The 11,984-nt window shown below is 34.9% G+C and overlaps 1 protein-coding gene across 1 annotated transcript; it reads left to right on the forward strand.

Moving 5' to 3' along the window:
- The first annotated feature begins 8,527 nt into the window (after nt 1-8,527).
- On the forward strand, nt 8,528-11,322 carry LOC145116899 (uncharacterized). Its single transcript, XM_079053207.1, has 5 exons — nt 8,528-9,013; nt 9,128-9,277; nt 9,509-9,780; nt 10,425-10,932; nt 11,155-11,322. The coding sequence occupies exons 1-5, from the start codon at nt 8,528-8,530 to the stop codon at nt 11,320-11,322; spliced, it is 1,584 nt and encodes a 527-aa protein (XP_078909333.1).
- Nucleotides 11,323-11,984: the final 662 nt, after the last annotated feature.

Genomic DNA, 11,984 nt, shown 5'->3' on the forward strand with positions numbered 1-11,984 from the left:
TATATATATATATATATAGAGAGAGAGAGAGAGAGAGAGAGAGAGAGAGAGCTAGGTTCAAATGTTTCTAGCAACTATTGTGTGCATATATGCACCAATGAGAATTCAGGAAATAATAAATCATTAAATAAATTAAAAAAAGGTATAATTGTAAACTTAGTATATCTAATTATGGTAAAAAAATAATAAATCATTTAATTCCTCCTTTAAATAATGGAAATCAGTTTAAAACCCTAGATATCACCCTCTTTTTCGTCTGCATCGAACATCGCCTCCTCCTCCAGCGAACATCGTTCCCTCCATCGGCTCTCTCCTTCGACGACAGGAAACCTCGGAGGAAGGATGTCGATGTTGTGAACAGTAAGACGATTTCCACTCCTCCCATCCTTAATTTCAATTTAATCCCTTTATTGGCAATTTAGGCCATCCCCGAGATCAGCCTCCTTAAATCGCCACATGAAACCGACAACCCTAACCCTAACCCGCCGTCACCATGACAGCCAAATCGCATAATTGTCAAATTTGTCGAGCATTTGCTCTCTATTCCCACTAATCACCACAGGATTCTCGCCTTACCACCATCAACTACTAGTTTCACCACTATCAGCCACACTTTAAAACAATTTGGATTCTGAATTGGTTCAAGACCCCAAGATGGAGCTCTACAATATGGAATCGCGATTCTTCTCTTTTAAAATCTGGTAATGTTTCTTTTGGGGTTATAATGTTAGTATATAATTTAGTTGTTTTATAGCCTTTCTACTTACAACTATTTATATCTGGTAAGTTGTTTTTGTATTCTTTTTTCTACTGTGAATTGAGTCAAAAAAATTTATATGCATTGAATGGACATTTTTTTTTTCAAGTTGGAGGACACTTAAAGATAAATTGTATTGGGAGTTGTAGGGGACAAGTGTCAATCTGCATAGAATTTGCTCTCCAACCTCTCATCTCACCAACATCAGCCTTCACCACTATCAGTCACACCTTTAAACCATTATCTTATCTACTTATTGCATGCCATTTTGCTATCTATGCTTTTTTTTCCTTATTTGTTGGTTTGAAATGCAGGGGAAAAACAAAGGTGAAAGTGGAACAATTAAAGAAAAAGTTTTAGTATGTTCACAATTCTATATTGTCAATAGATCAGTTGGAATTCAGGAAATCATATGACCTGGTAATTTCTCCAACCTTACTTTTTATTTAAAAAAATCATTTAGAATTTCTAAGTCATTCTTAAATATGTAATGTGTTGCTTCTTAAATATATTATTTTTTCTAAGATAATGATGTTTTTTAATGTCAGTAGTTCTTTTGAATTTGGTACTTTAGAATTTGTTTTGTTGGAAGTATCAACAATATCACTGGAAACATGTATTACTGTAAAGACTCGTGATTTGTTTCTTAACACTCTCTTCTAACTTAGATAGGCTCTTAACACAACTTGTAGGTGCAAACAAAGGTGGTTTTTTTACACCTGGTGGGATAGATACTATCTATTTGGACATTTTTTACATTGGAGGGTCTTCTTCCTACTTATTGTTCCCTTACGAAGATGGTTTATATATTCTAATTGTTTTTTTTCTTAGTCACCTTTTGTGTTAACATGATCTTTTCATGCATTTATATTTCAAATGTTTTGTTTGTTGGGTATATTCTTGATGTGTATATTTAATGCACGAGTTTTTTATTTATAATTCCTAATTTATCGCATCTAAACCACACCTTACAGGCAGTGAACCCGATCGGGTATAGTATAGCTTTGATAAGCAAGGGTGTCGAACACAAGGGAACGGTAGTGAATTAATTTAAAATATTTGATTATAGGTTACAAAGCACACGAAAGGAATGTATTATTAAATCTCAAATGAATAACTAAATAGGAAATCTCGATAAACTGACAGGAAGACAAATCTCTTTAGGTACTTTGGTTTAGACAAATTACACCTTAAAAATCATAGACAATTGCACACACAGATTTATTTATTCATGTTTACTGATTTCTAAAATGATTAGATTCACGTTCGCTATTACTAATCCTTTAGCAAACAAATCAATTCAAACAATGATCACTTGATTAAACTAACATGTTTCCTAGTGTTCAGTTCGTATCAAGCAAGACTTGTAATAATAGTTAATCAAATTACTAATTCAATTAACCTCTTGTTGATGGTTCGTCACTCAAGGCTTACACATTAACTTACTTATTTCCTAGTTAACCCTAGTTTCACGTTCACTATTCCTAGGCATATAATCTTGATGGTCATCAAAATCATAAGAGGCAAGCAATTAATCAGACGGTCATACAACTCAATATACTTAATAATTAACAGAAAATAATTGTCATTAACACATAAGGATCTTTTAACAAGCTTGGCAAGATAAATTAAACATAAATAAACAATCCAATATAACAATTAATCCATAAATCAAGGTTTTATCTAATCATAAACTCAAAGCAAATGGTTTTGACACCAAAATCAGAAAGTAAAAACATAGTAGTATCACAGTGGAATGCTAAACATGGTCACGATAACAAACCACATGATTACCGACACGAATCCGCTCTCTAATCCTTCAGATATTCGCTCCTTTCAGCTTAACGGCCTTCCGACCGCCTTCTAGACCCTCAAAACGGCAGTTATGAAGTTTTCTTGTCGCACAAGTCGAAGTGGAATATCATAGATGATGAAAATGGTGGAGTGATATGGGGTATTTATAGTTGAATGGAGATGGAATTAATATGGAATATTAGAGTTGGATTAGAATAAGGAAACTAATGGTGGCTTAGGGATTAAGCAAGTAAAAATAAGGTAAGTGGTGCTTGGGGAATAAGTAACTTGGAGGGAATTTCCGTCCAGCTTTTATGCTTCATCTTCAAGACCGATTTTTTTTAAGATAAATGCCGAATTAGAAAAAAGGCCCTCTCACATAAATCGTAGGAAATTTCGTCTAGTTTTCAAAACATTTTGAATATCACAAATCGGGTTTATGAGTTCAGATATACCCCAAACACTGAAGATGGGTCAATCTGCCAGCAATATCTTTTTTGCGTCTTTTTAGCTCCTTTTTCCTCATTTTGCATTCCCATTTTAACTGTAATTTAATATTTCAAAGCGTATTAAGTATCTTTTAGTTCTAAATAGCATAAAACATAGTATAAAGTAATAAGAAAACATCATAAATATATGCATAAAATAGACGTTATCAATTCTTGATAATACAAATTTTTTAAGAATATTCAAAACCATTCTGCAAGAATAGTTTATTCTGTAAGAATATTATTGTTGTATTCTGATACAATTGTAGTTAATTATTTATATGTTTAATATGCAGTTGTTACAAGTGTATCACTATAAAATATTTGGCAATGAATTTGTGATAGAAATGGCTTGAAGACCAGATGGGAAAGGCTTAAAGAATGAATTAAAGAATGATCACACTCACTGTTTAAGAATGTTGTTATTTTTTAAGAATTACACTTGTTATTCTTTTATAATGTTGTTATTATTCAAAGAATCACAATCATACAATGTAATTATTTGGTATATTATTATTTCAAGAATCGATTTTGTGTATTCTTTCAGATTGTATTTACTAGTTTATGATTGGCATTCTGTCATTCTGACATAATAAAATCGAAAATATATTATGGTTGGCATTCTGTCATTCTGACAGAATAAAATCGAAAAATATATTTACTAGTTTATGGTTGGCATTCTATCATTTTGACAGAATAAAATCGGATTTTTAAATTTGAATTAATTTAAAATATTCAGATTTTTAAAAATAAAGGAATTAATTATCCCTAAAAATCCGAAAATTTCCTTTTTTAATATAGGTTAATTGACTGAAATGCCCTTATGCTGAAATTTGTGTGATTATATGGTACATGTTATCATATTCTAATATCATAGACCATCAGATCATGACCTTTGATTTTATTCCATCCGGTGGTCCAGATCTGTGCATTCTGGCACACAATAGTTAGTAAAAACAAAATAACCTATATATATATATATATATATATATATATATATATATATATATATATATATATATATAATTTATCGGGAAAGCCTTATCATATTTATCGAGCATCTAATACATTCTTTCACTAGCATACAACCCACTATACCATTTCTATAACCACATATATGCATACGTATAAAACCGATTTTTGTGTTACTTTTTAGTTATAGCTAGTTCCACTTATGACTAGTTAATCATAACCTTGTAGTTTTTCCTTATAAACAATATTGACATTACTTTCCGGTATATGATTTATAGAAGTTTGCATCTTGCTTATTTTCATAACGTTATCATGAAGAAAACTTATAGCTTCTCAACTTAACAAATATACATATTTATAAGTTTATGACAAGATTTTCATAATATTTTTAATTCACGTGATTAATAATATACTATATTTCGCAAATAACGACTCTTATTTCGTGAAGTCGATCATATTATTTATTGCAATAAATCCATAACTTAGTAAATTTAATTATATTTTTATAATTGATATAAAAATATATTAATGAATTTTCCATTCATTTTTACATAACCTTATATATTAAAAGTTAAATTTTATAATTTTAACTAATAATTATATAATTTCATAAACTTGGTCTTTCTATCAAATATGACAATGTACTTTCGTTTTATACACGAATAATATTTTTGGTCATTTTTATATTTTTTCATGCTTCCATGAGATACTTTAACTTGTGTTATTATAGCAATCTACTTATAATCTTGTGATTTTTCTTAATAATTATATCCATATTTCACATAAGGTATGAATATATCATCTTTTAACAATCTACTTTAACTTAATAGATTTACCGGTGATTTATCACATTTTTAGATTGCTATTTCATAAACGTTTGACCAATAATAAAGTATGATGCTAATTTGTATATAAAACATGAAAGTCATCAAACTTTAATAAACACACATATATTCTCCCCCAAATATTAAAACTGTAAAAGAGGGTCGTAGAAACTCACATTCGATGCGTGATCTCGATCCAGGTTCATTTTGGTGAACCTTTTCGTGAATAACCGCAAGGTCACTTTTCTTGGACTTTAAAACATTTCCAGGTTTGTGTTGTAATGTTTTAAACTAAAGGGACTTGTTTTTAAATATTTTATATTTAAAAGAAAAGGTTGTTTTGTAATTTATTTTAAACAAGGGACTGTTTTGTGATTATTTTTATCGAAATGGGTTATTTTTTTGAAATGGCTACATCAAATGGAACTTTATTTGATTAAATATCTTAACAGGGGTGGTTTTGGTTTAAAATACAAATGTGGGGGGACCGGTTTTGCCACATTCATCAAATGGAAAAGGGGATCACATGTTCTTATTTGTGCCTGATCGGAGCAAAGGGACGAAGGCAGACGAAGAACGAAACCGGTGAGGAGGGGTTGCCATCCACCTCCGGCGACCCTTCGCGGTCCGTTTCTCGTTGTCGGCGTCCACCAATCAAGGAAGGGGTCTCCGGTCTTTATCTGCTCGAGAAGGGAACGAAGGAAAGTAGAAGTCAATGTTGTCCGATAGTGGTTAAGTAAATCACAAGGAGGGAGAAGGGAGTTGATCTCCGACGAGCTCCCTTGGCTCTTCACTCGTCATCGGTGGTAGCGAGGGAGGTTGCTCCGGCATTTCCTCGTCGGTCTTCTTTTCTTTTTCTGGCTCGATTGACATGAAACACAAAAGGAATTAGGGTGAACGAAATTTGTTGTAGATGGGGTGTTTGGTTTGCTGGGAAATCGATGAGAAGGAAGGAAAACGAGAAAAAGGGGTTATTGCCCTCTTGACTATCGGCAAACCCCACCTCCGGTTAAGGTTCTCTTAATCGAAGCTGAAGAAGAAAGAGGGATGGGAGAAACATATCTGCACCATTATTTCAGGGGGTGTCTTGGGGCTTGCTTGTTGGTAAGAAGGAGAAGGGGTGGTGGCTGGAACGGATTCAGCAGCCTCCATCTTCTGTTTCGTTTTTCCGGTGAAACAAGCGAAAGATGAAAGAGATTGAGAGGAAGAAGATGTAAAGGAAGGTGAGAACGAGTGAAACAACAAAAAGGACCGATCTTAATAAGATTTCTTGGGAGATTTTTGGTTGATTCTAAATGATTTTGTTGTACAAAATCAGATTTTGAAAGATATTTGGTCTAAAATCAAATGATATGTATTTTATTTATTTTGTGATGTAATCTCCAATTCTCGATTCTTGATTCTCGTGTCATCAAATCGTTTCGTGAAATTTTTCTAAAAATGCCTGCTTATTATTTTGGTCGTGGTGATTCCAGAAATGCAGACGGAATTCAATTCCGATATACCAAACTCCGGGAATCAATGTCTAAAGTTTCCGATTAATTCGTTTTAGATTCGACAGATTTTACGAATCTGTTTTTGGTCAAGATTAAAAATATGATAAAAATGTAATAAAATAATAGATCATAGCCTGAGTTCAAAAATGTGTTCAAAAACAACTTACGAGATTCGTAGTTATCCCAACTGAAGCAGTGCACAACTCGTTTCAGGAAAATCAGATAAGTACTGATTTTTATAACTTTAAATAGGCGTAACTTTCTCATACGATCTCCGTTTTGGACGTCCTTTATATCCATAGAATCAGGAGAACGTAATCTACTCAAATTTCTTATCCATAACTCTCAAATATACTTACTGCAAAATTTTATTTTTAACGTCACAAATAAACGTAATTTTTGGTGATTTTCGATTCGATCTTCAACGATAGATGTTTTGAACATTTTGAGATGTTCTAAAAGCAATTATGAATATAATATCTTTAATATAGATTAAAAACATAAAATTACACACAATTGGTCATTAATACCTAACGGTTCGCGGTGATTTGACTGCCGAACTCTGATCGATTTTTACCAATTGTTACATTATCCCCTGTTGAAAGGAATTTCGTCCCGAAATTCAACGTGTAGATAAAATATTATTAAACAATTGGTGGAATTTTCGTTTCGCTTGATCCATACATGATCTTTCTATAGTCGATTTAAGTCGCATAACTCTAGATTAGATCATCGATCTAATAGATGACTTTACCACAAGTCACAACTAAACAAAGAATAGGAAATAAGATCGAATCGAGTATTTTAAAGGTTATTAAATCTTAAATACAATTCTATGGTGATGTACTTTCCCAAATATGAAACACTAGCATGGTTTCTAGTTACTAATAGAGATTCGACGTATGAAAGAGTGTCGTGCATGTCGATTAGTCCTCGAGATAACTTGATGTAAATATCAGGACCAAATTCTATTAAGAATTTCGAAGGTCTTTTGAGTCACAGTTTTAATTTGACTCGTTCTCTAAGCCGATTTTTTCCTCTAAAAGGGAATGCTTTTTAAAGATACACAGTCTCCAACTTACAAGTCAAGAGGCTTACATCTTTTGTTCACATAACTCTCTTATGTTGGTGATTTTAGTGTCACCATGTCATTTTAAGTAACTGGAACTAACATGTGAGCTAAGGGGCTTCATAATTTGTACTCTATTATATGTACGGGGTTGTGCGGAGTGCACTCATGGATTAGATCGAATTAGAATCCGGTTCGACGACTAGTCGGGGGTTCGGGGGCAGCGCCCCCGGGTCCGGGGTTTCCAAAGGGGCAGCGCCCCTAGCGGGGTCCAAGGGGCAGAGCCCCTGGGTGGATTTTACATATGGGAACATAATGGAAAATTCAATTTCTTGAGGGTGATTATGGTAAAACTAACGAAACTCGTTAGTTTTTGGTAACCCTAAATCCTCATTAAATCCGGATTAACATTGCTTGCTTCCAAAGCAACTAATGACGACCCAACCCTAATGAAACCCTAATCGTGTTTAATATATAAACAACTCTTCCTCTACAGAAGGGGGTTACGATCTTAAGCTCTCGTTTCATCATACTTTCACAGAATCCTCTAGGATATTGGCTTACGATTTCTGTGCCTAGAATCGTAAATGTCCACTTGGATTATCCTAGGCTGAATATCTTGTAACCCAGGCATAGGGTAGAAATATCAGTTCGGAAAGTGATATCACGATCCAAGTTGGTATCCAGATCTCCACCACAAACCCTAAATTTCCCAACATTCGAACTGATACTTTCTGTTCCTGGAGATGGGTGACTCAATCCACGAGATGACTACCAAGTTTGCTAAACTGGAGAAGTTCGAAGGTGTCGACTTCAGGCGTTGGAAGAAGAAGATGCACTTCATGCTGACTACTCTGAAAGCAGCGTACGTGCTGACTACTCCAAGACCAGCAGAGCCTGAAGAAGGTGTTGTTGAGACGGCTGAAGAGACAAGAAAGAGACAGAAGTGGGACAATGATGACTACATCTGCAAAGGTCACATTCTGAACGGTATGTTAGATGCATTATTTGATATCCATAGTGAAGCCTTGTGTGCCAAGGAGTTGTAGGACACCCTTGAACTGAAATACATTATTGAGGATGCTTCTAGCAAGAAGTTTCTAGTCAGTGACTTTAATAATTATAAGATGGAAGATTCAAGGTCTGTCACTGAACAGTACAATGAACTCCTTGGCATATACGGTCAGTTTAAACTGCACCGTATGAATATGGATGAATCCATTGTTGTGTCCACTATCATTGACAAACTGCCTCCGTCCTGGAAATACTTCAAACATAACTTGAAACATCAAAAGGAGGAACTGTCATTGATTCAACTTGCTAGTCACATTCGTATTGAAGAATCTCTTCGTGCGAAGGAAAGTGACAAATCTAAAAAACCCAAAGGAAAAGTTGAACCTGGACAGCCCTCGGTTCATATGGTTGAAAATAAACCAAGGAAACAGAACCACAAAGGACATGGCAAACGTAAGCAGGAACATGTCCCAAGCAACTCCAACAAAAAGAGAAAGGGTCTGGTTTGTTGGAGGTGCAATCAAGTTGGGCATTGCAAGCGTGATTGTCGTGTGAATTTGGGCAACAATGGTGCTGGAAACAGTGGAGCCAATGGGAAAGTGAACGGGTCTTCGGCCCAAGTTAAAGGAGGTCAGTTTTTGACTAACTTTGATAATTCTAATCAGAATTATGTTTATTATGTTTCATTTATCCCTGAATCATTCTATGTGCAGGATGATGATGTTGCTTGGTGGATCGACTCTGGAGCAACGAACCATGTATGCAAGAATAAACGGATGTTTGAAACATTAACTCCGCTTGATGATGGGTCGGTGCTGAAAATGGGAGACGATTCTTTTATTCATATTTGTGGTTTAGGTGTCGTGTGTCTTGAATTTACTTCTGGAAAGACAATTAGATTATTTGATGTTTTGTTTGTTCCCAAGATTCGCAAGAATCTTGTTAGCTCTAGTTGTTTGAATTCTGATGGTTTTAAACAAGTTATTGAGTCGGATAAGTTTGTTTTGTCTAAGGGTGGAATGTTTGTTGGCTTTGGATATTTAAATAATAGAATGTTTCGTTTAAATATTGTTGACAAATTATTACCTGTTCAGAATTCTGCATTTGTATCTTCTGCTTTTAATGTTGATAAATCTATGCTTTGGCATGTAAGATTAGGTCATGTCAACTTTAGAAGGATGCATGAGATGTCAAAAGATGGATTAATTCCAGCCTTTGATATGACATCTGATAAATGTAAAACATGCATGCTTACAAAAGTGACAAAACAGCTATTTCCTAGTGTTACTAGAAATTCAGCTGTTTTGGAACTTGTACACAGTGACCTGTGTGATTTTCACTCCACTCCTTCTTTGGGAAATAAAAAGTATGTGGTTACTTTTATTGATGACTGCACTCGGTTTTGCTATGTGTATTTGTTGCATTCTAAGGATGAAGCCTTAGATAAATTCAAAATATACAAAACCGAGGTGGAATTGCAATTGGGCATTCCGGTTAAATGTCTCAGGACTGATAGGGGAGGTGAATATATGGATCCCATATACTTCCAATCAGTGGGTATCATTCATGAGACCACGACACCTTACACGCCTCAACAGAATGGTATTGCTGAACGCAAAAATCGAGTTTTAAAGGAAATAGTAAACTCGATGTTGTCTTACTCGGGATTGAGTGAAGGATTCTGGGGAGAGGCCATGTTAACGGTCTGCTATCTATTGAATAGGGTTCCAAATAAAAGGAACAAAACAGTCCCATATGAACTTTGGTTCAAGAAAAAGCCGAATTTGAGTTATTTTCGGGTTTGGGGATGTCGGGCAGTTGTAAAACTCACCGAGCCCAAAAAGAAGAATTTGGGAGAACGTGGAATTGATTGCATATGCATTGGCTATGCTGAACATTCCAAGGCATATAGGTTTTATGTAATAGAACCTAATGATTCGATTTCGGTTAACACTGTTATCGAATCACGAGATGCAATTTTTGATGAGATGCGGTTTCATATATTCAAAGGCCTAAGAATCTGACTTTTGGTGCTCTTAAAGAGCAAAATTCAGAAAGTCGAGATGGTGGTAATGTGCAAGAACCACAAGAGCTTCGTAAAAGCAAAAGAGGCAATATTGTGAAAAATTTCGGATCCAACTTCCAACTGTACTTGGTGGAAGGTTCAAGGGATGAAATTAGTCTTGAATACTCTTATTGCTATAGTATTGAAGATGATCCTAAGACTTATCAAGAGGCCATGGAGTCTCGTGATAGTGCCTTTTGGAAGGAAGCAATTGATGATGAAATGTCATCAATTCTTGAGAACAACACATGGGTGCTGTCTGATTTGCCTCCGGGTTCTAAACCTCTTGGTTGCAAATGGATTTTCAAAAAGAAAATGAATGTTAATGGGACTATTGACAAATTCAAAGCCCGGTTAGTCATTCAAGGTTTTAGACAAAAACCCGGTATTGACTATTTTGATACGTATGCTCCAGTTGCACGTATTTCTACTATTAGATTGTTGGTTGCCTTGGCAAGTATCCACAATCTGGTTGTTCACCAAATGGATGTGAAAACAGCCTTTTTAAATGGTGATCTTGAGGAGGAAGTTTACATGAAACAACCAGAAGGTTTCATTATGCCCGGTAAAGAGCATATGGTTTGTAAACTTGTCAAATCTTTGTATGGGCTGAAACAAGCGCCTAAACAATGGCATCAAAAATTTGATGAGGTGATTTTGTCTTTTGGTTTCAAGACAAACCAATGTGACAAATGTGTTTATAGTAGATTTGATGATGCTACTAAAGCTGGGGTGATCATTTGCTTATATGTAGATGACATGTTGATTTTTGGTACCGACCAAAATCAAGTAGATGAAACAAAGAAATTGTTATCATCCAAGTTTTCCATGAAAGATTTATGAGAGGCTGATGTAATTCTTGGAATAAGAATTAAGAGGATGAACAAAGGATTGGTAATGACTCAAAGTCATTATATTGAGAAAATTCTCAAGCGGTTTAATTTTACCGAGTGTTCTCCTGTGAGTACTCCTATGGACCCAAGTGTGAAATTAATGCCAAATAATGGCGTTCCCATTTCACAATTGGAATACTCTAAGGCTATTGGTAGCTTGATGTATGCCATGACAAGTACCAGACCTGATATTGCTTTTGTTGTGGGTAAGTTGAGCAGGTACACTAGCAATCCTAGTGCTCAACATTGGCAAGCAATGAATAGAGTGTTTAAATATCTCAAGGGAACAATGAACTATGGTTTCAGTTATTTGGGGAGTCCTTCGGTTTTAGAAGGTCATTCAGATGCAAGTTGTATTACCAACATGGAGGACCATTCCTCAACTTCTGGTTGGGTATTCTTTCTTGGGGGAGGTGCCATTTCTTGGGCATCTAAGAAGCAATCTTGCATTACAAACTCGACAATGGAATCTGAGTTTGTTGCGTTAGCAGCTGCTGGTAAAGAAGCGGAGTGGCTAAGGAATTTAGTCTATGAGATTCCTTTGTGGTCTAAACCGATAGCACCTATTTCTATTCTTTGTGATAGTGTTGCCGCTTTGGCTAAGGCATATAG

This window comes from Lactuca virosa, chromosome 1 (genome assembly GCF_052849685.1).
Source record: "Lactuca virosa cultivar CGN04683 chromosome 1, Lactuca_virosa_CGN04683_v6, whole genome shotgun sequence".
NCBI classification, from domain to species: domain Eukaryota; kingdom Viridiplantae; phylum Streptophyta; class Magnoliopsida; order Asterales; family Asteraceae; genus Lactuca; species Lactuca virosa.

Coding starts and splice junctions, on each gene's coding strand:
- LOC145116899 (XM_079053207.1), top strand. CDS start 8,528: ATGGAAGATTCAAGGTCTGTCACTGAACAGTACAATGAACTCCTTGGC. Junction 9,278..9,508: donor ATATTTGTGGTTTAGGTGTC/GTGTGTCTTGAA, acceptor TTACCTGTTCAG/AATTCTGCATTTGTATCTTC. Junction 10,933..11,154: donor TTAGATTGTTGGTTGCCTTG/GCAAGTATCCAC, acceptor TTTGGTTTCAAG/ACAAACCAATGTGACAAATG.